Raw genomic sequence first — 26,883 nt, 5'->3', positions numbered from 1 at the left:
CAATAAATTCCACACCAATATTCATTGGATATATTCAAGAGGGAGTTAGATATGGCCCTTACGTTTAAAGGGATCAAGGTGTATGGAGAGAAAGCAGGAAAGGGGTACTGAGTTGAATGATCAGCCATGATCTTATTGAATGGTGGTGCAGGCTCGAAGGGTCAAATGGCCTACTCCTGCACCTATTTTTCTATGTTTTTATGTTTCTAAAAGGGTTGAGTTCACAGATGTTTCAATGAAGGACCCGATGTTCCAGTCCTGAACTCCAGCGGTGGAAGATGCCTGTGCGGGAATTGTTTAACGTGTGGTGACCATTGCACACCAGCCACTGCACGGGCTTAACAGAGCTAGGTCTTTATCCAGTGGCAAGGGTTAACCAGGACGCCAAGAGACCAGCTCTGCTGCATGGACCTAGTGCGCACACACATCGCAGTGAGGGCTGGCCCGTGCTGCCCCTGGGCCCTCGGCTCTTCGGGACCCCGTACCCTCATTCGGCACTCCTCTGCCGCAATCTCCCGCAGCTCCTCCGCCACAAAACACTCGCCGCACCTCCGCCGCGAACTCCCTCCGCACCAAACATTCGCCGCACCTCCGCCGCGAACTCCCTCCGCACCAAACATTCGCCGCACCTCCGCCGCGAACTCCCTCCGCACCAAACACTCGCCGCACCTCCGCCGCGAACTCCCTCCGCACCAAACATTCGCCGCACCTCCGTCACGATCACCCAACAAATCTCAGCCACGATCCCTCATCACTCCTCCGCCCCGATCACTCGCCGCAAGTCCGCCACGACCTTCCCGCTGCTTTGCTGTAGCGGGGCCCCGCCGATGCTCCTGCCCGCGCTCCAAATGGCGACCTGGGTCCTGATGACGTCTCCCAGTCGCCCACCTCGAAGCCATCGCACACCTGGATCGGCTCGCGCTGGAAGCTGCAGTGGCTGCTCAAGCTCCATACTCCCGACCTGCTGTGGTGTTCCTTCGCAGCTCGGGGTGGCCCACTAATAAACCAATTGGTTCTTAATAACAATGTGTTGCTATGAATTCTTAAGCAAAGAGCCCATGAAGCAAATACATTTCACTTTGAATGAGCTATCCAGTTAGTCCCACTACCCCCTGCTCTTTCCCCATAGATCTGCAAACATCTCCTTTTTAATTATATAGACAGTTTCCTTTCCAAAGTTACTATTGAATCTGCGTCCACCAGCCTTTGAGGCTGCACATTCCCGATCGTAACAACTCTCCGAGTAAAACAAATGTTTCCCGATCTTCCCTCTGGTTATTTGACCTTAAATCTGTGTCCCTCTGGTTACTGACCCTCCTGCCACTGGAAACAGTTTCTCCGTATCTGCTCTGCTCTTACCCAAAAACCCTCCCTGGCCTTTCAACGTTCTCCCCATCTCTTCTGAAGGCGCTAACTCTGGCTGGGACTTATCCCTGGCACTGACTGGCACCTAGCACTCACCCATGTGCCCGTGTGTGAGCCCAGTCAGTGAGCATCAGGGGGCCGGCCGGGCCCTAGTGGAGAAATCGGCGCGGTTCCAGCCTGAAAGACCACCAGCAGGCCGGGGCCATTGGAGGGAGCAACGTGTGGTGGTGTACCACTGCAGGGAGCAGCGCGTGATGCTGCAGGAGGGCGACGGCTGACTGCAGTGTGGGCAGGTACAGCAGGAGCGGTGAGGTCAGGGCGAAGAAGCGGCAAGAGATTGTAGAGGGGTGTGATCGGGGCCCAGAAGAGGCGAGAGTTCGGGGCCCAGAAGAGGCGAGGGCCCAGGGGCAGCACGGGCCCAGCCCACACTGCGATATGTGTGCGCACTTGGTCCGTGCAGCAGAGCTGGTCTCCAGTCGTCTTGGTTAACCCTTGCCACTGGACCAAGACCTAGCTCTGTCAAGCCCGTGTAGTGGCTGGTGTGCAACAGCCACCCCATGTTAAAAAAATCCACACACAGGCATCTTCCACCCTTCAACGTGTAGTTCGGGACCTGGAATATCATTGAAACACCTTTGAACTTGATACGCACATAATAAAGGATGAAACAGAGTACTGTGAGCAATGAGTAAGTGTGACCTTAGCTCCTTTAATAAGACTCCAGAGTGCAGGTACCTCGTGGGTGGCCTGCTTATATACCGTGCTCCCAAGGGATGCTGGGATCCCTTGGGACTCCAACAGGTGGGCCCTCTGGTGGTGGTGTAATATATGGTGCAAGGGGTTAAATACATAACAGAACTCATCAGTTTTCGGCGTGGAAGCAAGTCACCCTCGTTTTGAGGGACTGCCTATGATGATGATGATGAGTGGAGAGCAGGGAGTATTAACAGCCCAGCCCAGTCCTGCCATCAGTGGCCAGTCACACAGCTCACTTTCCAATGGAAACCACTGGATAGCGACATGGAGTGGGAACCGGTATTCCCGTTAAACCGCGTGGCATCTGCAAGGTCCCCAGAAGGCCGCTCACCCTCTTCAATGGCGGGGAAATTTAAAGGGACAGCACATTTAAAGAAACAGACCATGCAGAAGAAAGCGCAACTTACTGGGAACATTGGCAGGAACCTTGGCTGATGTCTTTTTGCCCCTCCGGCCCCTCCCTCCCCCCCACCCCTGCCAGCCCAGGGTCACTGAGGTAGGACCTCTAACGTTGTCTTAGCTGATTCAGTGCTGTCCGGAAGACCCAGTCCGAGACTTTCCTCATCTGTATGGACTCCGTAATCCCCATCATCATCATAGGCAGTCCCTCAGAATCGAGGAAGACTTGCTTCCACTCTAAAAATGCGTCCTTAGGTGCCTGAATAGTCCAATATGAGAACCACGGCCTCTGTCACAGGTGGGACAGATAGCCGTTGAGGGAAAGGGTGGGTGGGACTGGTTTGCTGCACACTCCCCACCGACACTTGGGAGTCCCTGGCCAAAGACCGCCCTAAGTGGAGGAAGTGCATCCGGGAGGGCGCTGAGCACCTCGAGTCTCACTCCGTAATCCACAGCCCTTGTATTAATAATCCAGAGAATGTGAGTTCAAATCACCACCGTGGTAGTTTGAGATTTTGAATTCTGTTTTTAAAAACAAAAAAAACCTCTTGTTCGTAAAAGTGACCATGAAGCTGTCAGATTGTCGTAAATACCCAACGGGTTCATTAGTGTCCATTAGCGAAGGAAACCTGCCGTCCTTGCCCTGGCCGGGCCTACATGTGAGTCCAGACCCACACCCACGTGGTTGACTCTTAACTGCCGCCTGATTCTGGCCCAGCGAGCTGCTCCGTTACATTAAACCACTAATGGTGGTTCGAGGAGACCCACTGCCACCTTCCCAGGGCAACTTTTTAATTTTTATTTATTCGTTCCGGGATGTGGGCGTCACTGGCAAGGCCGGCATTTATTGCCCATCCCTAATTGCCCCTTGAGAGGTGGTGGTGAGCCACCTTCTTGAACCGCTGCAGTCCGTGTGGTGAAGGTGCTCCCACAGTGCTGTTAGGGAGGGAGTTCCAGGATTGTGACCCAGCGACGATGAAGGAACGGCCGATATATTTCCAAGTCAGGATGGTGTGTGACTGGGAGGGGAACGTGGAGGTGGTGGTGTTCCCATGCGCCTGCTGCCCTTGTCCTTCTAGGTGGCAGAGGTCGCGGGTTTGAGAGGTGCTGCCGAAGAAGCCTTGGCGAGTTGCTGCAGTGCATCTTGTAGATGGTACACACTGCAGCCACGGTGCGCCGGTGGTGGAGGGAGTGAATGTTGAAGGTGGTGGATGGGGGGCCGATCGGGTTGCTTTGCCCTGGATGGTGTCGAGCTTCTCGAGTATTGTTGGAGCTGCACTCATCCAGGCAAGTGGAGAGTGTTCCATCACACTCCTGACTTGTGCCTTGTAGATGGTGGAAAGGCTTTGGGGAGTCAGGAGGTGAGACACTCGCCGCAGAATACCCAGCCTCTGGTCTGATCTTGTTGCCACTGTATTTATGTGGCTGGTCCAGTTAAGTTTCTGGTCAATGGTGATCCCCAGGATGTTGATGGTGGGGGATTCGGCGATGGGAATGCCGTTGAATATCAAGGGGTGGTGATTAGACTCTCGCTTGTTGGAGATAGTCATTGCCTGGCACTTGTGTGGCGCGAATGTTACTTGCCACTTACCAGCCCAAGGCTGAATGTTGTTCGGGTCTTGCTGCATGCGGGCACAGACTGCTCAATTGTCTGAGGAGTTACAAATGGAACTGAACACTGCGCAGTCCTCAGTGAACATCCCCACTTGTGACCTGTGTCCTGAACGAGGAGAAGGCTAATAAATGCATGCCTTGCTGGCAACGCCCACATCCCCCAAATCGACGTTATCGAATTGCAGCCCCATAGAGAAAATGTTTCCACTTCTGGGGAAGAGCAAAACTAGAGACCATCAACATAAGATGGCCACCAAGAAATCCAATAGGGAATTCAGGAGAAGCTTCTTCACCCAGAGAGTGGTGAGAATGTGGAACTCACTACCACAGGGAGGGGTTGAGGCGAATAGTATTGATGCATTTAAGGGGAGGCTAGACAAGCATATGGGGGAGAAGGGAATAGAGGGTTATGCTGATAGAGTTAGATGAGGAAAGACAGGAGGAGGCTCGAGTGGAGCATAAACGCCGGCATGAACTGTTTGGGCCGAATGGTCTGTTTCTGTGCCGCATATCCTGTGTAAGGAGTCTTGCTGTCGAACTTTCAGTTAAGAAATGAGCTGCAATATTGGGCAGTTGTGTTGTTCCCGGACAGATTGTGAAAGAAAGGGGAACGGCACTGCACCCGACATGCCACAACATGGCTGTCTGTTTTGCCCGTTCTATATTTAGTTTGGTTGTGTTTATTCCAAAATTACAGACACAGTGGTGCTTGCCGCCAGTTGGCAGATATTTGCCCTTGGGCTGTGGAATATTTGAGTACCTGCCAAGCTCTTAACTATTGGCTGTCCTCTTCCTTGCTTTATTCAGTACTTGTACTTTGATACGAAGGGTAATTTGCGAGTAAGTAAAGACTTGCATTTCTATAGCGCCTTCCACGACCACCGGACGTCTCAAAGTGCTTTACAGCCAATGAAGTACTTTTGGAGAGTAGTCACTGTTGTAATGTGGGAAACACGGCAACCAATTTGCGCACAGCAAGCTCCCACAAACAGCAGTGTGATAATGACCAGATAATCTGTGTGTATTTTTTGTTATGTTGATTGAGGGATAAATATTGTCCCAGGACACCGGGGATAACTCCCCTGCTCTTCTTCACAATAGTGACAAGGGGATCTTTTACGTCCACCTGAGAGGGCAGACAGGGCCTCGGTTTAACGTCTCATCTGAAAGACGGCACCTCCAACAGTGCAGCACTCCCTCAATACTGCACTGGGCGTGTCAGTCTAGATAACTGACTTTGGAATCACAACGACTACATTCAACATGTTCAGAGTTCCAGCAATATGGCCCAGCACAGCGCAACTTAACAGTAATGTTTAACTTTGAACCTTGGCAAAGTTAGCTTTCTCCGTTTTACAGCTAAGAACCAGCTGCAAACATGTTTGAGTCTGTATCCTGACTGAGGTTAATATAAAAACCCACACCCTCTTTGATCCGCTCGCGGTTGGACTGTTCCATCAAAACAGCTCCAGACTCTCTGTACCCTGCTGCCTCTGGCTTCTGGTCAGCATGGTCAGCGACTAGTCTATCATCTTCCATCCTGGTTTGTTGACATTCTTTCGCTGTCAGCCGGGGCTCAGCGGCAACGTGCTTACCTCTGAATCAGAAGGTCGTGGGTTCAAGTCCCACTCCAGTGACTTAGGCACAAAATCCAGGCTGACACTACAGGGCAGTGCTGAGGGAGTGTTGCACTGTCAGAGTTCTTGTCTTTTGGATGAGACATTAAACCAAGGCACCGTCTGTTCTCAGCTGGACGTAAAAGATCACAAGGCACTGTTTTGAAGAGCAGGGTAGTTCGATAAGGACATAAGAAATAGGAGCCATACGGCCCCTCGAGTCTGCTCCGCCATTCAATACAATCATGGCTGATCCGATCATGGACTCAGGTCCATTTCCTCGCCCTCTCCCCATAACCCCTTATTCCCTTATCGGTTAAGAAACTGTCTATCTCTGTCTTAAATTTAAGACAATGTCCCAGCTTCCACAGCTCTCTGAGGCAGCAAATTCCACAGATTTACAACCCTCTGAGAGAAGAAATTCTCCTCCAAAGCAAGTATATCCTTTCGTAAATATGGAAACCAAAACTACACGCAGTATTCCGGGTGTGACCTCACCAATACCCTGTACAACTGTAGCAAGACTTCCCTGCTTTTATACTCCATCCCCTTTCCAATAAATGCCAAGATTCCATTGGCCATCCTGATCACTTGCTGTACCTGCATACTAACCTTTTGTGTTTCATGCACAAGTACCCCCAGGTCCCGCTGTACTGCAGCACTTTGCAATCTTTCTCCATTTAAATAATAACTTGCTCTTTGATTTTTTTTTCTGCCAAAGTGCATGACCTCAAACTTTCCAACATTATACTCCATCTCTCCTATTTCTCCCCCGTGTCCTGGTCATTATTTCATCATCATCATAGGCAGTCCCTCGGAATCAAGGAAGACTTGCTTCCACTCTTAAAATGAGTCCTTGGGTGGCTGAACAGTCCAATACGAGAGCCACAGTCCCTGTCACAGGTGGGGACAGACAGTGGTTGAAGGAAAGGGTGGGTGGGGAGTCTGGTTTGCCGCACGCTCCTTCCGCTGCCTGCGCTTGATTTCTGCATGCTCTCGGTGATGAGACTCGAGGTGCTCAGCGCCCTCCGGGATGCTCTTCCTCCACTTAGGGCAGTCTTTGGCCAGGGACTCCCAGGTGTCGGTGGGGATGTTGCACTTTATCAGGGAGGCTTTGAGGGTGTCCATGAAACGTTTCCTCTGCCCACCTGGGGATCGCCTGCTGTGTAGAAGTTCCGAGTAGAGCGCTTGCTTTGGGAGTCTCGTGTCGGGCATGCGGACAATGTGGCCCGCCCAGCGGAGCTGGTCGAGTGTGGTCAGTGCTTCGATGCTGGGGATATTGGCCTGATCGAGGACGCTAACGTTGATGAGTCTGTCCTCCCAGGGGATTTGCAGGATCTTACAGAGACATTATTTATCCCTCCGTCAACGTCACTAAAAAAGATTTAAAAACAGAAAATGCTGGAAATACTCAGCTAGTCAGGCAGCATCTGTGGAGAGAGAAACAGATTTAACATTTCAGGTCGATGACCCTTCGTCAGAACTGGAAAAAGTTGGAGATGTAGCATGTTTTAAAGCAAGTATGGAGGTAGGGAAAGGGGGGAGAGGAGGAAAGAACACAAGGGAAGCTCTGTGACAGGGTGGAAGGCAGGAGAGATTAGAGAGACAAAAGGGATGATGGTGCGAGGCGAGAGGAGATGGTAATGGGACAAGTTAAGAAACAAAAGATGAGCCAAGAAACACTAAAAACAGATTATCCGGTCATTAACACATTGCTGTTTGTGGGAGCTTGCTGTGCGCAAATTGGCTACCGCATTTTTTACATTACAACAGTGACTACACGTCAAAAGTGCTTTATTGCCGATGAAGTGTTTCGGCATGTCCTGTGGCCATGAAAGGCGCTATATAAATGCAATTTATTTTTCATTAAAGCCAGATTATAGCTTTTGATTTGTGACCATGAATCAGAGACGCTTCGAGTTATTTTCAATCGAGAGGCCCAGCAGGGGCCAATGGTGATTCAGTCACACAATGGAGTCTGGATTAATTTATTATTGGATGCAGCCACGTAATTCCGACACCGCATTCCTGCCTAGTCCCTTTCTGACGGATTTCCCGGTAAATTAGCGTGCCTCTGATTCAGCCGTCATCACTGCCCTCTGCTTGCAGAAAAACATTTACGGTTATTTTAGTTTTGTGTTGCGTGCATCAAACCTCCAGCTCATTAACCCTTTAAATGGCAAATGTCTTTTTGGCAAATTTTTGAATTGATCGCAATCGTTTCTTTTCCAACGCTCTCCTGGCCAGCCTCCCATCTTCCACCCTCCGTAGACCTGAGCTCATCCAAAACTCTGCTGCCCCGTGTCCCAATTCGCACCAAGTCTCGCTCACCCAGCACTCTCTGGGCTCGCTGCCCCGTGTCCTAACTCGCACCAAGTCCCGCTAACCCAGCACCCCCTTGTGCTCACTGCCCCGTGTCCTAACTTGCACCAAGTCTCGCTCACCCAGCACTCTCTGTGCTCGCTGCCCCGTGTCCTAACTCGCACCAAGTCCCGCTAACCCAGCGCCCCCTTTGTTCGCTGACCTACATTGTCTCTTGGTCCGGCAATGCCACGATTAAAAAAATTATCATCCTTGTGTTCAAATCCCTCCGTGGCCTTGCCCCAGCCCTATAAGAACATAAGAGTATAGGAATTGGGAGCAGGACACTCGAGCCTGCTCCACCATTCAATAAGATCATGGCTGATCTTCGACCTTAGCTGCAGTTTCCCGCCCGATCTCCATATCCCTTGGTTCCCTGAGAGCCCAAAAATCTAGCGATCTCTGCCTTGAATATATTCAATGAATGAGCCTCCACAGCCCTCTGGGGCAGAGAATTCCAAAGATTCGCCACCCTCTGAGTGAAGAAATTCCTCCTCATCTCAGTCCTAAATGGCCGACCCCTTATCCTGAGACTGTGCCCCCCCCCAGTTCCAGACTCTCCAGCCCAGGGGGAAACATCCTCCCTGCATCTACCCTGTCAATCCCCCTCAGAATCTGATGCACTTCTCTGTGACCTCCTCCGTGTTAGAGGTAAGTTCCCTCAGTTCCCAGCGCAGGGTTGAGGGAGCAGTGTACACTTGACTGACTACCTGTTACGTGAAAATTAGGGCGGGATTTTCCAGTTCTTTGAGCTCTGTTTTTCACCCCGGCGGCAATGGCGAGGGTGAGATGTCCTAGGCGGGCGGCCAGCCTCCAGCGCCCCGCGCCAATCCTCGGGTCCAGTTTAGCGGCGGCACGGAACAGCACCGCCCGGTGTGCAACGCCTGGCCATGACACCGGTGCGAGTCCGCCCCGAGGCGCCCCACAGTGACCGCTTGGGAAATCAGGGCGATCCAACCACGCCGACAGCGGAGCGGTAAATTATGGACTCCTCAGAAGTGTGATTGTTTATTAATTTAATTTTATTTGTGATTTGTGTTGTGGCGTGAGCAATGTTTTGGGAATGTTTTTGTGGGTTTTTTTTAAGGGTTTTCCCGCCCCCCCCCAGGTGTCTCTGTGAGCGCTCCCGACCCGGCTCTTTAGCTCGGGAGTTTCCCACGAGGGGTGTACAACGCCTCCCTTAGCGCTGCGCCCCACACTCGGGGCCCAGCTGTCAAAACCTGCTACTGAGGCGCAAACTAACGTTCCCGCCCCGCCGCCATTACCGCCTCCAAAATATCAAAGCCAAAAATCCAGCACAAGGACTCTCCGACAAAATGCTGCCCAGCCCACTTTAGGATTAACTCAGGCAGGAATTGATGATTGATCGCTGCAGTTGCCGATTCCAGTGTTGTTGTTTTCATATCTTCTCACTCTTCTCTCGGAGAATATAAAAGCAAAGAGTTCATGCTGGAACTTTGTAAAACACTGGTTAGGCCTGAAATCTTGGGTGCCACACTGCAGGAAAGGTGTAATGGCCTTCGAAAGTGTTGTCTTCCGATGCTCTGATAATGACTCCATGAGGCAATGTATTGTACTTGAACTGTAGTGACCTTAGTCCATTTAATGTAACTCCAGAGTGCATATCACACATGATGGCCTGTCTTTTATACTGGGCCTGGCACACCTGTACAGGTAACCTACAAGTCTCCCACTGCAGTGCCCTCTGGTGGCACACCTTAGCAACCATACGGCTGGTGTACAAGTTTCCCATAGTAGTGCCCTCTGGTGGCACATCATATATAATGGTACAAGCAGTAAACATGTCTGGGTACATGACAGAAAGGGTACAGAGGAGGATTATATCCAGATGTTACCAGGGATGAGGGCCTTCAGTTATGAGGAGAAGTTGGAAAAGTTAGGACTGTTCTCCTTGGAACAGAGAAGATTAAGAGGTGCCTAATCGAGGTTTTTCAAGAGGATAAGAGGTTTTGATAGAGTAGAGAGAGAGAAACAATTCTCTCTGGCGGGTGGGTCAATAACCCGAGGTCAGAGATGTGAGGAATTTTTTTCACTCGGAGAGTTGTCAGGAACAGGTGGTGCAAGCTGATTCCAGCAATAATTTTAAAAGGGAGTTGGACAGGTGCTGGGGGATGAGCAACTTACAGGGTTATGGACAAAAAGCGGGAAAGTGGGACAGAGCACGACTGCTCTTCCTTGATTCCATGAATATTGGAAGGATTCTCAGGCTGACCAACAGACTGACAGGCCACGACAGGAATTTTCGTTCCATGGCCGTAACCATCTTTGCACCAGCCGATAAGGGAGGTTTTCTTTTTATTCATTCTCGGGATGTGGGCGTCGCTGGCAAGCCCGGCATTTATTGCCCATCCCTAATTGTCCCTCGATAAGGTGGTGGTGAGCCGCCTTCTTGAACCGCTGCAGTCCGTGTGGTGAAGGTGCTCCCACAGTGCTGTTAGGGAGGGAGTTCCAGGATTTTGACCCAGCGACGAAGAAGGAACGGGCAATATATTTTCAAGTCAGGATGGTGTGGGACTTGGAGGTGGTGGTGTTCCCATGCGCCTGCTGCCCTTGACCTTCTAGGTGGTAGAGGTCGCGGGTTTGGGAGGTGCTGCCAAAGAAGCCTTGGCGAGTTGCTGCAGTGCATCTTGTAGATGGTACACACTGCAGCCACGGTGCACCGGTGGTGGAGGGAGTGAATGTTGAAGGTGGGGGATGGGGGGCCGATCAAGCGGGCTGCTTTGTCCTGGATGGTGTCGAGCTTCTTGAGTGTTGTTGGAGCCGCACTCGTCCAGGCAAGTGGAGAGTGTTCCATCACACTCCTGACTTGTGTCTTGTAGATGGTGGAAAGGCTTTGGGGAGTCAGGAGGTGAGACACTCGCCGCAGAATACCCAGCCTCTGACCTGCTCTTGTTGACACAGTATTTATGTGGCTGGTCCAGTTAAGTTTCTGGTCAATGGTGTGCAGATTATTCCTGTACAGTGTGGGGGTGGGGAGGGTATTATGGGCTCCCACGACCCACACCCACCTGACACAAGTACCCTGCTGGATGCCAACCCTAAGTTCAGAGCTGGAACTCTGCCTTGACTTGCCGGGACTGTCTGGAATGGGATTATTCACCCTGTGCCTTTTGAACTAGAGGCAACATGAGGAAACACACCTTTACACAGCGAGTTGTTGCTGTGACCTGGAATGCGCTGCCTGAAAGGCTGGTGGCAGCAGATTCAATAATGACATTCAAAAGAGAATTAGATAAATATTTGAAAGGGGAAAAAAGATTGGGCCATGAGGAAAGAGCGGGGAGGGTGGGATTAATTGGATCGCTGGACCAAAGAGCTGGCACAGGCACGATGGGCCAAATGGCCTCCTTCTGTGCGGCATCAGTGTCGGTCGTGGCTCAGTGGGTAACACTCTCCCCTGGTTCAGGTCCCACTCCAGAGACTTGAGCACATAAATCTAGACTGACTCTCCCAGTGCAGTACTGAGGGAGCACTGCACTGTCGGAGGTGCAGTTAAACCGAGGCTCCGTCTGCTCTCTCAGGTGGATGTAAAAGATCCCACAGTGCTACTTCGAAGAAGAGCAGGGGAGTTATCCCCGGTGTCCTGGGCCAATATTTATTGCTCAATCAACATCACAAAAACAGATTATCCGGTCATTAACACATTGCTGTTTGTGGGAGCTTGCTGTGCGCAAATTGACTGCTGCGTTTCCCACATTACAGCAGTGACTGCACTTTGAAAGTACTTCATTGGTCGTGAAAGGCGCTATATAAATGCAAGTCTTTCATTTTCTATTAGCCTGTGATTCTATGAATTATTTACCGACTCCCATCTAGTGGCTGAAGGGCAGCACTGCAGCCACCTTCAAACCGGATCGATCTCTGTAACCGGGTCCCCTGCCTGTTCCGCAGGTGGCAGTGCCAGGCATGGACAGCACCATCACGCTGTGGCAGTTCCTGCTGCAGCTTCTTCTGGAGCCCAAGAACGACCACCTGATCTGCTGGACGTCGGCCGACGGGGAGTTCAAACTGCTCAAGGCTGAGGACGTGGCCAAGCTCTGGGGCTATCGCAAAAACAAGCCCAACATGAACTACGACAAGCTGAGCCGAGCGCTGCGATATTATTACGACAAGGTACAGGTACCGCTTATTATTTTTACTTCAAGCAAACCGACTGCAAATGTCCCAGACCAGCAAGGCCATCGTTCTTTTTGAAACCAATTGCATACGAAATAGGAGCAGGAGTCGGCCGTTCGGCCCCTCGAGCCTGCTCCGCCATTCAATAAGATCACGGCTGATCTTCGGCCTCAACTCCACTTTCCCGTCCGATCCCCATATTCCTTTATTCCCCCAGAGTCCGAAAATCTGTCTATCGCTGTCTTGAATATACTCAACGATTCAGCATCCACAGCCCTCTGGGGTAGAGAATTCCAGAGATTCACAACCCTCTGAGTGAAAAAGTTTCTCCTCATCTCAGTTCCAAATGGCCGACCCCTGATCCTGAGACTGTGACCCCCTGGTTCTAGATTCCCCCAGCCAGGGGGAAACATCCTCCCTGCATCTACCCTGTCAAGCCCTGGAGGAATGTTATATGTTTCAATAGTATCACCTCACATTCTTCTAAACTCTAGGGAATACAGCCCTAGTCTACTCAATCTCTCTTCATAGGGCAATCCCCCCCCTCCCCCCTCCCAGGAATCAGTCTGGTGAACCTTCATTGCACTCCCTCTCAGGCAACTATAGCCTTCCTGGGTAAGGAGAGCCAAACTGCACACAGTACTCCAGGTGTGATCTCACCAAGGTTCGATATAATGGCAGTAAATTAAGTCAGTAAGATGTTTATGTGGGAAATGTTGCACTGGTGCAATAGGGGGCACTCTTCAGGGACATTGGCACAGAGCAGTGGGAGCAGGTCTCTAGGGTAGAGAATTGCAAAGATTCACCTGAAATCAATGTCGGGGTGTGGGTAAGTAATGGGAATGGTGGGGGGGGTGGGAGGGGGTGTCGGTACCCAGAGATCACGGACCTAAGATAATCGGCAAAAGAATCTACATAAGAACATAAGAACGTAAGAAATAGGAGCAGGTGTAGGCCATTTGGCGTAAAAAATGTCTCCTCATCTCAGTTTTAAATGGGTGGCCCCTTATTCTGAGACTATGTCCCCTAGTTTTAGTTTCCCCTATGAGTGGAAATATCCTCTCTGCATCCACCTTGTCGAGCCCCCCTCATTATCTTATAAGTTTCGATAAGATCCCCTCTCATTCTTCTGAACTCCAATGTGTATAGGCCCAACCTGCTCAACCTATCTTCATAAGTCAACCCCCTCATCTCCGGAATCAACCGAGTGAACCTTCTCTGAACAGCCTCCAATGCAAGTATATCCTTCCTTAAATATGGAGGCCAAAACTGCACGCAATACTCCAGGTGTGGCCTCACCAATACCCTGTACAGTTGTAGCAGGACTTCTCTGCTTTTATACTCCGTCCCCCTTTGCAATAAAGGCCAATATTCCATTTGCCTTCCTGATCACTTGCTGTACCTGCATACTCACTTTTTGTGTTTCATGCACAAGGACCCCCAGGTCCCTCTGTACTGTAGCACTTTGCAATTTTTCTCCATTTAAATTATAACCTGTGCCGGCTTTTGGAAAGAGCTCTCCAATAAATCCCACTCCCCTTTGCTCTTTCCCCACAGCCCTGCTAATTTTTCCTTTTTAACTATTTATCCAATTCCCTTTTGAAAGTCACTTTTGAACCTGCTCCCACTGCCCGTTCAGGCAGCGCGTTCCAGATCACAACAACTCGCTGCATGAAAAATGGGTCCTCATCTCCCCCTCTGGTTCTTTTGTCAAAGATCTTAAATCTGTGCCCACTGTTCACCGACCCTCCTGCCACTGGATACTGTTTCTCCTTATTTATTCTATCAAAAACACTTCATCATTTTGAACATCTCTGTCAAATCTCCCCTTAACCTTCTGTGCTATAAGGATGACAATCCCATCTTCTCCAGTCTCCCCACATAACTGAATGATACTAGGGCTCCAAGGGTTAGATTATGGGAAAGGGCGGGGGAGTGGGACTAGCGGCAGTGCTCTGGCAGAGAGCCGGCACGGGCTCGATGGGCCGAATGGCCTCCTGCGCTGTAATCGTTCTCTGATTCTATCGAGGAGCGATTACATAAACTAGGTTTTATTCCATAGAATTGAGAAGGTGAAGGGGTGATTTGATTAAGGATTTTCTGATGTTGAAAGGAATTGCTGGGGCAGAATACATAAGAAAGAAATAGGAGCCGTAATAGGCCATTCAGCCCTTCGAACCTGCACCGCCATTCAGTATGATCATGGCTGATCCTCTATCTCAACACCATATTCCTGCTTTCTCCCCATACCCCTTGATGCCTTTTGTTTCTAGAAATATATCCATCTCCCTCTTAAATATATTCAGTGACTCGGCCTCCACAGCCTTCTGTGGTAGAGAATTCCACAGGTCCACCACCCTCTGAGTGAAGAAATTTCTCCTCATCTCGGCCCTAAATTTCCTACCCTGTATCCTGAGACTGTGATCCCTTGTTCTAGACTTCCTATCCAGGGGAAACATCCTCCCCGCATCCAATGTCTCCAACCCAGTCAGAATTTTATATGTTTCAATGAGATCCCCTCTCATTCTTCTAAACTCTAGTGAATACAGGCCTAGCCGACCCAATCTCTCCTCATACGACAGTCCTGCCATCCCAGGAATCAGTCTGGTGAACCTTCGCTGCACTCCCTCTATGGCAAGTATATCCTTTCTTGGGTAAGGAGACCAAAACTGCACACAATACTCCAGGTGCGGTCTCACCAAGGCCCTGTATAACTGTAGTGAGACATCCTTGCTCCTGTACTCAAATCCTCTTGCAATGAAGACCAACATACCATTTGCCTTCCTAACCGCTTGCTGCACCTCCGGGGCACGAACCGAGCTGGCGATGGCGACGGAGCGAGCGTTGACTTCTTTCTACCATTGTAGTTTTTTTTGTTTAATTCACAGAACATTATCAAGAAGGTCAACGGGCAGAAGTTTGTGTACAAGTTTGTGTGCTATCCGGAAATATTGAGCATGGACCTGAACATGATGGGCAGGGCCGAGAACGGGCTGGAGGCCAGCTCGCCCGAGACGTGCCGGCCACAGAAGGACAAGGAGAACCACGGCGAGGAGAAAGCCGCCCCGTCCTCCTCCTCCAAGATCTCCAGCCGCAACGATTACATCCGCTCTGGGCTGTACTCATCCTTCACCCTCAACTCGCTGCAGACCAACCCCAACCTCTTCAAGTCCATCACAGTCGAGAGCCCGGCCGAGCGGCCGCCGGAGAAGAAGAGGCTGCCGGCTCACCCGGAGCCGGTGACCGTGATCAGATTCGTGACCAACCCGCCCAAGAGGCCGCCGCCGCTGCCGCCGGTCCACGGGACAGAAGCCGCGGCACGGCCCTCGGTCCCGGCAGCAACGCCGAATCCGGCAGAGGAGCAGGCCCCGTCCGCGCTGCCGTTCGCCGCCGCTCCGCCCGGCCCCGCCGCCGCCCCTCTCCCACTGGGCCCCGGCTCGCCCCTGCTGGCCCCCTCCTCCGACCTGCCCATCGCCGAGCCCGGGGGAGCCGCCAGTCCGGCGGACGAGCCGACGCACTCCCTGGAGCTCTCCTCGGACGGGGAGGATCCGCCGCTGGACAATCCCGAAGCCAGGCACCAGAAGGGCCGGTCGAAGAAGCCCAAGGGCCTGGAACTCACCCCCGCACTGGTCATCACCAGCAGCGACCCCAGCCCTCTGGCCTTGCCGAGTCCTCCACTCCCAGCCGCATCGCTGACCCCGGCCTACTTGACCCAGGTCAGCTACCGTGTTTATATCACGCCGCGTTTAATGGGAATTCTGGAATGTCTCTTTAAAAAATGCCAATTAAGATGCCATTGTCAATAAGAACATAAGAAAAAGGAGCAGGAGTAGCTCATTCGGCCCCTCGAGCCTGCTCCGTCAGTCAATAAGATCATGGATGATCTTTGACCTCAACTCCAATTTCCCACCCGATCGCCATATCCCTTGATTCCCTTAGTGTCCAAAAATCTATCGATCTCTGTCTTGAATATACTCAACGACTGAGCATTCACAACCCTCTGGGGTAGAGAATTCCAAAAATTCACAACCCTCTGAGTGAAGAAATTCCTCCTCATCTCAGTCCTAAATGGCCGACCCTTGATCCTGAGACTGTGACCCCTGGTTCTGGACACTCCAGCCCGGGGGGAAACATCCTCCCTGCATCTATAAAAATCAGTATCCAGTCAAATTCATGTGTACTCTTTTTTTTTAAAGGGTCACAGACAATAAACTCCAAACTGTAAGGAAAACCAAAGGAAGCTTATCAAATTAAATCCTAGTGTTGTTCCTGGTGTTGATGAAACACTCCAGTCCCTCCGGTACCCAGCTCTCGCGGAAGACCGCGAGCGTGCCGGTGGACACCGCGTGCTCCATCTCCAGGGACACCCTGGCGCAGGCATAGCTACGGAAGAGAGGCAGGCAGTCGGGCTGAACGCCCCCTTCAGCCGCTCACTGCCCGGGACCTGTTGATGGTCACCTTGACCAGGCCCAGGAGCAGTCCCACAATTAGGTCTCCCTGCTCCCCCCTCCTTTGCACCGGGCCGAAAAGATCGGGAGCTTGGGGCTGAGGAGCAGGTAGGTCCCTTGAAGTAGTTAGAAGAGGGGCTGCAACTCCTCCTCACACACTCCACCTACACGTGAAGCATGGACTCAACTAGGCCGCAGAAATTACAGGCAGCCCGGGAGTCCGTGAATCTGCTTCAAAAACCCCGAGGGAGTTGTGGCCTGAAGTTTATCATTCTATTGACCGGCAATCCCATTGTTGCTCATCACCGACGCACATTTCATCACGTATTTTGATTGACCGCTTGCTGGCTTCGATAACTGGTTGGGTGAATGCCCGACTAGGCGATTCATTGCCCTAAGCTCTGGAATTCCTCTGCCTAAACCTCTCTGCCTCTTCCAACTCTCTCCTTAAAACCTAGCATTGGGTCGCCTGTCCCCAATATCTTTCGATGTGGCACGGTGCCTCATTGTGCCTGATTACGCTCCCGTGAATTACCTGAGTGAATCTGTGCTGTACCCTCTCTATTGCCTCCATATCCATCCTATAGTGTGGAGCCCAAAACTGCGCACAGTGCTTCAACTATGGTCTTACTAAGTTTTTACATTGCATTCTGATTTTTATGTTCCATACCTCTTGCCCTCAAAACCAATAGTACGTTAGCATTTTCGTGGCAGACAGCACTGTACCTGTCTGACCCACGCTCCCTTCAAGCATATATCCCCATTGGAACATAGGAGCAGGACAAGGCCATTTAGCCTCTCGAGCCTGTTCCGCCATTCAATCAGATCGTGGCTGATCTGTACCTCAACCCCATTTTTCTGCCTTTAGAAACATAGAAAATAGGTGCAGGAGTATTCCATTCGGCCCTTCGAGCCTGCACCACCATTCAATTTGATCATAGCTGATCATGCAACTTCAGTACCCCATTCCTGCTTTCTCTCCATACCCCTTGATCCCTTTAGCCGTAAGGGCCACATCTAACTCCCTTTTGAATATATCTAACGAACTGGCCTCAACAACTTTCTGTGGTAGAGAATTCCACAGGTTCACAATTCTCTGACTGAAGAAGTTCCTCCTCATCTCGGTCCTAAATGGCTTACCCCTTATCCTTAGACTGTGATCCCTCATTCTGGACTTCCCCAACATCAGGAACATTCTTCCTGCATCTAACCTGTCCAATCCCGTCAGAATTTTATATATTTCTATGAGATCCCCTCTCATTCTTCTAAATTCCAGTGAATATAAGCCTAGTCGATCCAGTCTTTCTTCATATGTCAGTCCTGTCATTCTGGGAATCAGTCTGGTGAACCTTCGCTGCACTCCCTCAATAGCAAGAATGTCCTTCCTCAGATTAGGAGACCAAAACTGTACACAATACTCCAGGTGTGGCCTCACCAAGACCTCCCTGCTCCTATACTCAAATCCTCTCACGATGATGGCCAACATACCATTTGCCTTCTTCACCGCCTGTTGTACCTGCATGCCAACTTTCAATGACTGATGTACCATGACACCCAGGTCTCGTTGCACCTCCCCTTTTACTAACCTGTCACCATTCAGATAATAATCTGCCTTCCTGTTTTTGCCACCAAAGTTGCCCATATCGCTTGATACCCTTACCCAACAAAAAACTTATCGACCTCAGTCTTGAAAATTCCCAATTGTTCCCCGCATCCGCAACCCTTTGCGGGGGAGAGAGTCCCAGATTTTTTCGCCACCCCTTGTGTCAAGAAGTGCTTCTCGGCAGCACTGGATCGGGTGATTTGCTGCTTTTATCTGTGGCGAGTGACGGTTCTAATCTTGTCTTTCTCCGTTTCAGACTCCATTTTTGCTAACACCCAGTCCGTTACTGTCCAGCATCCATTTCTGGAGCACACTCAGTCCTGTGGCCACTCTCAGTCCCGCCCGATTACCTGGAACCAGCTCCTTATTTCAAGTGAGTATTGGTCGTGGGGTGGGGTCTCCTGACTGATTGGACTCACTGGGGCTGAAATTGCGGTCGGAGGCTTCCAGCGGGCGCACACCTCCGACCTGAAACATTTCTACGAATTTACCTGGTGGTCCGGGAGGAGCGTGGGATTCCGGTGGGGGGGGGGGCATTCTCTTCCCACGCTGCGGAGCGCACTCCCGTCCTCCTGGTTCCCACGCAGAAGGCGCAGTCACGTGTGACTGCTCAGCCAATCAGGTACAGTATTCCTCAGCTTTCCCATTAATAACAATGGTAACTCTGTATCTACCAGTTTTCATTGCTATTAATGAGGAAAAAAAAACAAACACGCTAAACACCATAATAAAAAATAAAAAACACACCTCACATAATTAAAATTAAAGTTAAGAAATATCTTAGAAAAAAAAAGTTCAGAGTTTTTAAAAAGTTTTCTTAATTATACAGGCAACTCTCGATTATCCGGGTCCCTCGGGGATTGGGCTATTCCGGGTAAACAATTTTGCCGCTAGGACGAGTGCACGTCTCAGAGCTGAAATTTGATGGTGATTCAATCAACTACCAAGTCTTAGTTCGTGTTATCATAGCGTGAACATAATAAAATACATGACAACGGATTCACCCGCTTCAATTTATGTGTGCTTGCTAGTTGAAGTGATGGAAATTTTAACGTGTTTTTAAAAACGGCGTTACAGCGGGTTCTCCGTTAGATCCGTGTACGGATAATCGGGAGTTGCCTGTAGTTAAAAATAAATGTAACGTGGTGGGCAGGGTCCTTAAAAAATGTGTTTTTTCAATTTAATTTTATTATACTTTTGTATGTTTTTAAACTCCTACGCCTGTAAAAGCAAGCTATACGCCTGCTATTATCAGGAGCAAGAGTTTTGAGGACATTAGCTGGGCATGATATGGGTAAATTCCGCAATCTTGCCCTTGCAAATGTCCTCGCTCCCGAGGTGTGGCGGATCTGCCGAGCTCCAGCTTTTTGGCGGATGCGCATCGTGCGCTGAAAACCGGCTTTTGCGATGCCTTCCCGGGTCCGTACGCGCTTCGTACGCACGCCGTACAGACCCGGGGAAGCCGGGATTTCCAGGCCATTGACTGTTTGAGGTCCCAGGCACTGCCAATAACTAAGTGGGAAGGTGCGCCACCTAGTGGGACATACAGAGCACCAAGATTCCAGGTCAGGCTGCCCAGTCTGTGCTGAGATCACCGATCTCGCCTGGAACACATCAGTCACCCCCTGGTACCCTGGGCTAAGGAGGGTGTTGGGGGGGGAGGGGCGAAAGAATCAGCCGAGGTTCATGGGGCTGGTTTTTTGTTTGAATTGCGTCTCTGTTAGCACCCCGGAGGGGCGGTAAGGGGTCGCGAAATGTTTCCCGCCCGGGCGGCAAGCTTCCAGCGCACCGCCGGCAAATTTGGTGCGTGTTTCGCGGCGGTGCGGAGCAGTACCGCCCGGGAGCGCCGCACCGGTGTGCAACATCCCCGGTTTCCACAGCGATGCCATATTTGCTTGGCCCGGCGCCCCCTAGTGACCCCACCAGAGAAAGCTGGTGGGCAGACCTGTTCCGGGGAGCTAAGGGAAGGAATGATTGTAAAAGGTAAGTTTGATTGATATCTCTTTGGGGTTTTTTTTTGCGATTCACCTTTATTTGGGGGTAGTACTTTATCGGGAATGTTTTTTGTGCCAATTTTTTTTGTTGCTGGGAGGCCTCTCTTTGAGCGCTACGAAGCCAGTTCTTTAGCTCAGAATATTCAGTTGCTCACCCAGCCTAGTGCTGTGAGAGAGGTGTGGAACATTTTCCTTAGCGCTCCGCTCCACTCTCGGGGCGCAGCGACCGAGTATTTTTGCTGCCACTCAAACCATTTTCCGGCACAAAATTAACACCCCGCCACCATTAGCATAGAAACATAGAAACATAGAAGAATAGGTGCAGGAGTAGGCCATTTGGTCCTTCGAGCCTGCACCGCCATTCAATAAGATCATGGCTGATCATTCCCTCAGTGCCCCTTTCCTGCTTTCTCTCCATACCCCTTGATCCCTTTAGCCGTAAGGGTCATATCTAACTCTCTCTTGAATATATCCAATGAACTGGCATCAACTACTCTCTGCGGCAGGGAATTCCACAGGTTAACCACTCTCTTGAGTGAAGAAGTTTCTCCTCATCTCAGTCCTAAATGGCCTACCTCTTATCCTAAGACTATGTCCCCTGGTTCTAGAGCCCCAACCGAAAATCTAGCCCATGGCCTTGGTCCAGCAATCCCCAACGGAAAATCCACTTGCGTTGGCCTAAGCTGAGAACGGGAATGTGGTCGGCTTTGAGGCCCTGATTGGTTGCACAGATTTGTGTCGCTCGCCGATTGGAATAGCACATGCGGCAGGCGAGGTACTGGGGAGCAGCCAGAAACAGTGAGACTGCGGACGGCCCAGTGTCAGTGTCGGTAGACGACGCGTGGGAGGGGGCAGTGAGACATGAGAGACACTGGAGGGAAGAGCCCTGGTGGCTGATCCCGAGTGTCAACAGGGGCTGAACTAGAAGGAACGTCTGGAGAGAAACGCAGTTAGAAATTCATCTTGGGATGGAATCGCTCAGGCCGCTTTGTTCTAGGTCCCTCCCGATCTTCGGTCCCACTGATTTCAATGACCATCGGGCGGGGCCTATAACAAACAGGTCTTGCAATACTTTGTGCTTCCGCCTAAGGTGAGCTTCTTTCTACTCACTGGTTTACCATCCTGGATTGGAGACACCTGAGAGGTGATCCGCTGGGCAGGGCCACATCGTCCTCATGCCTGACAGAAGACTCCAAAAGCAAGCGCTCTACTCGGAACTCCCACACGGCAAGCGAGCCCCAGAAGGGCAGAGGAAACGTTTCAAGGACAACTTCAAAGCCTCCCTGATAAAGTGCAACATCCCCACTGACACCTAGGAGTCCCTGGCCAAAGACCGCCCAAAGTGGAGGGAGAGCATCCGGGAGGGCACTGAGCACCTCGAGTCTCGTGGCCGAGAGCATGCAGAAAGCAAGCACAGGCAGCGGAAGGAGCGTGCGGCAAACCAGACACCCCGCCCACCCTTTCCCTCAACCACTGTCTGCCCCACCTGTGACAGAGACTGTAATTCCCGTATTAGACTGTTCAGTCACCTGAGAACTCACTTTTAGAGTGGAAGCAAGTCTTCCTCGATTTCGAGGGACTGTCTATGATGATCTAATACAAAGAAAGAATTAAGTTGCATTTCTATAGCGCCTTTCAGGACCTCATAACATAAAAACATAAGAAATAGGAGCAGGAGTAGGCCATACGGCCCCTCGATCCTGCTCCGCCATTTAATACGATCATGGCTGATCTGATCATGGACTCAGCTCCACTTCCTCGCCCGCTCCCCATAACCCCTTATTCTCTTATCGTTTATCATCCCTCGGGACATCCCAACACGCTTCACAGCCAATGAAGAACACTTTTTTTTTTGAAGTGTTTTAATGCAGGAAGCGTGGTAGCCAATTTGTGCACAGCAAGTCCACGCAAACAGCCTCGACCAGATAGTCTGTTCTTTTATTGTGACCTTTGTTGGCCGGCGAACTCCCCTTCATCGAATAGTGCCGTGGGACCTTTTACATTCGCCTTGGAGGACAGATGGGACCAATGTTGCGGCCACGCAGTACTGGGAAGGGTCCCGTACAGGTGGCTCACTGGCTTCTCCATTGTAGACACCGTGGGCGCGGACATTGAGAGGACGGCGCTAAAGAAAACCGGCCACGCAGCTCACGGGGAACATCGGGTGGGACAAAAGATAGTCAATGGATTGGAGAAGGCAAATCTGCAATATTACTTTCAATTAATTCCTTCCCCTTGTCTCCCCTCCGTGCCAGCTGTGGCTCAGTGGGCAGCACTCTCGCCTCTGACGCAGAAGGTTGTGGGTTCAAGTCCCACTCCAGAAACCTGAGCACAAAAAAAAAATCTAAGCTGACATTCGACGATGCTGAGGGAGTGCTGCACTGTCGGAGGTGCCGTCTTTCGGATGAGACGTTAAGCCGTCTGCACTCTCCGGTGGACGTAAAAGATCCCACGGCAGTATTTCGAAGAAGAGGGGAGTTATCCCCGGTGTCCTGGGGCCAATATCTATCCCTCAAATAACAGAAACAGGTTATCTGGTCATTATCACATTGCTGTTTGTGGGAGCTTGCTGTGCGCAAATTGACATCTGGTGATCATGAAAGGCGCTATATAAATGCAGGTCTTTCTTTCTGCGGGTCTTTTGCCAATTACTTTACGGGGGTGATTGCTGCCACTGAATCCGAGGGAGCGATGTCTGGCTCGGATTTGTAGCATCGACTGAGGAGCGACTGGAACTGGACTAAGGTGTCTGCTTGGCTCAATGAGCAGCGTCTGAGTCCGATGCATGGCCCACTCCTGGGATGTAATCCAAGGCTGCCACTTCGGTGCAGCACTCCCTCACTACACTAAAGAGTCAGCCTGGATTATGTACTCAAGTCCTGCGGTACTGAGGGAGTGCTGCACGGTCGGATGAGACGTTAACCCGAGGCCCTATGCAGCCTTCACTGACAGTGCGGAGTCAGGTATGAAGTTCAAGATCAGTCATGTGCCAGTACTGTGTACAGTTCTGGTCTCCTTACCTAAGGAAGGGTATACTTGCCATTGAGGGAGTGCAACGAAGGTTCACCAGACTGATTCCTGGGATGGGGGGGGATTGTCCTATGAGGAGAGATTGAGTAGACTAGGCCTATATCCTCTAGAGTTTAGAAGAATGAGAGGTGATCTCATTGAAAAATGCACAATTCTTACAGGGTTTGACAGGATAGATGCAGGGAGGGTGTTTCCCCCGGGCTGGGGAGTCTAGAACCAGGGGTCACAGTCTCAGGGTAAGGGGTCGGCCATTTTGGACTGAGATGAGGAGGAATTTCTTCACTCAGAGGATGGTGAATCTTTGGAATTCTCTACCCCAGCGGGCTGTGGAGGCTCAGTCTTTGAGTATATTCAAGACCGAGATCGATAGATTTTTGGATATTAAGGAATTAAGGGATATGGGGTCAATGCAGGAAAGTGGAGTTGAGGTAGATCTGCCATGATCTAATTGAATGGCGGAGCAGGCTCGAGGGGCCAAATGACCTACTCCTGCTCCTAATTCTTATATTTGTGACTCACAGAATTAGGTTGGGCCTCAACTCATTGGAATTCAGAAGAATGAGAGGTGATCTTATCAAAACATATAAGATTATGAGGGGGCTTGACAAGGTGGATGTAGAGAGGATGTTTCCACTGATGGGGGAGACTAGAACTAGGGGGCATGATCTTAGAATAAGGGGCCGCCCATTTAAAACTGAGATGAGGAGAAATTTCTTCTGAGGGTTGTAAATCTGTGGAATTTGCTGCCTCAGAGAGCAATGGAAGCTAGAACATTGAATAAATTTAAGACAGAAATAGACAGTTTCTTGAACGATAAGGGAATAAGGGGTTATGGGGAGTGGGCGGGGAAGTGGACCTGAGTCCATGATCGGATCAGCCATGATCTTATTGAATGGCGGAGCAGGCTCGAGGGGCCGTATGGGCGACTCCTGCTCCTATTTCTTATGTCCTTATGTTCCTATCTGTGGCGAGAGAAACCAGAGTTAACGTTCAGAACTGGCAAATGTTGGAAATGAACAGATTCTGAAGGAGCACTGAGAGGGGGAGGGGAGGAAAGAACAAAAGGGAAGGTCGGTGATAGGGTGGAAGGCAGGAGAGATTAGAGACAAAAGGGATGATGGGCCGACTTGAAATAGTAATGGCAGAAGTTTGAAAAAGATGAGTCTCGATCAGGTGTGAATGGCGGACTAATTACCAGCTGCCATGGGGAACCGAGAGAAAAAAATTACATAAGTCCGGGGGCTAGTGGAGGGAGGTTAAAAAAAGGGAGGAAAAGATGCCAAATATGGGCAGAGGTTATGGTCCCAGTTATAGATAACTTTCACATTCTGCGGCTCGGTGCCACATTTTTCTCCTGTGAAGCACCCTGGGATGTTTTACAGTGTTAGAGGCGTTCTATAAATGCAAATTACTGTTGAATATGAGACGTAAACAAAAAGAAAAGTATAGAAGCAAAATACGTGTCATTTAAAGAAATTGTTGTCTTTTCTCTTAGTTTCCCAACATAGCCAACAGCCACATGCAGATCCCATTGACGAGCTTGGATGGCTCATCGACTCCAGTCCCCTTGTCACCGGACCTTCAGAAGGCCTAACCACGAGGCTCTTAGGTCAATAAGCCGTGGCTGTGCGACAGGGCACCAAGGGGAAAACCCCCCCCCCCCTAACCCAAGAGACGAGAGGATCAGCGATGATGACAACCAATATCATTCAAAATCTTTGGTGTCCGGGTCCTTGAGAATTCATCGCTGGCGGCAGTGGTCGGAGGTTCCTGCCCCCAGAACAACATGGCACGCTGACGTAATTATAGCAATGATGGGATCCATTTTATTTCCTTTCTGCTGCACCGATGCAAGCGATGGGAGACGGACAACTTATTGCATATCTCGAGGTTTTGATGACGCTATCTAGACCGGGTTCCTTTCATTCATTTCTGGAGTTCTTTCACCTGTACAGACCTTAAGTATAGGCTAGAAGAAGTGGACAAGAATGGCTGTTATTTAGATCTATGTTGCTGCCTTTATCTTTCGTGTACTCACTGATTATTGGGTTTTAGGGGTGAAGATTATGGATAACTGGAAGACCAAGAGCAGCTCATGTCACTCCCCAGCCTGCTCTGTCGATCCTGTCAGATTGTAAGTCATCTGTAGGTTCGCGAACAACAATTTTCAAAGTGATCTCTTGTCAAGTGATAATGACTTGAGGCTCAGCCAGTCTCGGCACTCAACTGACTTCAGATAACAGGAGACTGAACCCGTAGTATCATCACTGCGTCTCCTTCCTATCCACAGACCTGTCTGTTGTCCAGTATTTGGGTCTCGTGCCTTTACGAGTTGAGATTGACAAAGTAATGCCTGTCCGGGGTCCGCATGGTGCATGTGATGGACTTGTGTGGCCACGCTCCCAGCTCCTTCTGCTCATCTCCCCAGGGCACGCTGTGTGTGCCTACGTGGCATTTCATGAACGCCACTTCAGAACAGATGGCCAAAGGTTCAGTACCAGGACTGGAGAATCCATTTGTCAAATAAACCCATGGCAGGTTACATTGCAACTTTGGTCAAGTTGTAAAAAAAAATGCCTCTTCAACTTTCTAGTAACGTCCATTAACTTCATCTCCAATTCTATCAATCCCTCCATCTCTCACCATTGCATTTGTCTCTCCCTCCATCTCCCACCCTTTGGTCTGTCTCTCCCTCCATCTCCCACCCTTCAGTCTGTCTCTCCCTCCATCTCCCACCCTTTAGTCTCTCTCTCCCTCCATCTCCCACTTCAATCTGTCTCTCCCTCCATCTCCCACCCTTTAGTCTCTCTCTCCCTCCATCTCCCACTTCAATCAGTCTCTCCCTCCACCTCCCACCCTTTAGTCTCTCTTTCCCTCCATCTCCCACCCTTCAGTCTGTCTCTCCCTCCATCTCCCACCCTTTAGTCTCTCTCTCCCTCCATCTCCCACTTCAATCAGTCTCTCCCTCCACCTCCCACCCTTTAGTCTCTCTTTCCCTCCATCTCCCACCCTTCAGTCTGTCTCTCCCTCCAACTCCCACCCTTTAGTCTCTCTCTCCCTCCATCTCCCACCCTTCAATCTGTCTCTCCCTCCATCTCCCACCCTTCGGTCTGTCTCTCCCTCCATCTCCCACCCTTCGGTCTGTCTCTCCCTCCATCTCCCACCTTTTAGTCTCTCTATCCCTCCATCTCCCATCCTTCAATCAGTTTATTCCTCCCTCTCCCCTCCCCTTCATTTTGTCTGCCCCTCCAATTCCAATCCTGTCATGTGTACATTTCCATCTCTGATTCAGCACGTCCCTCCTTCTTTACGGGATGATTCAGTGTATTTAATCCTCCATCTCTAATTAGTAAACATGCCCATTCTTCTATCTCTAGTCCTTCATTGGTTCTCCAGTTTCCTGCTCTGCTCTATCTATGATGTCCTAGCACCATCCCTCCTTCCCCACTGACCCCTCACCTGACCATGAGGTGGAGTTAAAATGCTCTGAGTTCAAGCGACAGATTATGACCAGAGATGAGGTAAATGTTTGCGCCAGTGAGCAGTGAGCAAGTCTGAAG

General features: G+C 50.5%; 1 protein-coding gene across 1 annotated transcript in view; it reads left to right on the top strand.

Moving 5' to 3' along the window:
- The window catches only part of elk4 (ETS transcription factor ELK4), a 64,597-nt gene extending 38,265 nt beyond the window's left edge, over positions 1-26,332 (top strand). Inside the window, exons 2-5 of the mRNA XM_070859240.1 lie at positions 12,024-12,245; positions 15,137-15,964; positions 18,556-18,672; positions 24,819-26,332. Coding sequence (XP_070715341.1) covers positions 12,039-12,245; positions 15,137-15,964; positions 18,556-18,672; positions 24,819-24,917 — 1,251 coding nt within the window. The 5' untranslated portion in view covers positions 12,024-12,038 and the 3' untranslated portion in view covers positions 24,918-26,332. The remainder of the gene's footprint in view (positions 1-12,023; positions 12,246-15,136; positions 15,965-18,555; positions 18,673-24,818) is intronic.
- Positions 26,333-26,883: the final 551 nt, after the last annotated feature.

This window comes from Pristiophorus japonicus, chromosome 17 (genome assembly GCF_044704955.1).
Source record: "Pristiophorus japonicus isolate sPriJap1 chromosome 17, sPriJap1.hap1, whole genome shotgun sequence".
NCBI lineage: Eukaryota > Metazoa > Chordata > Chondrichthyes > Pristiophoridae > Pristiophorus > Pristiophorus japonicus.
The sequence above is the reverse complement of the archived record's forward strand: the minus strand, read 5'-3'. Positions and strand labels throughout refer to the sequence as shown.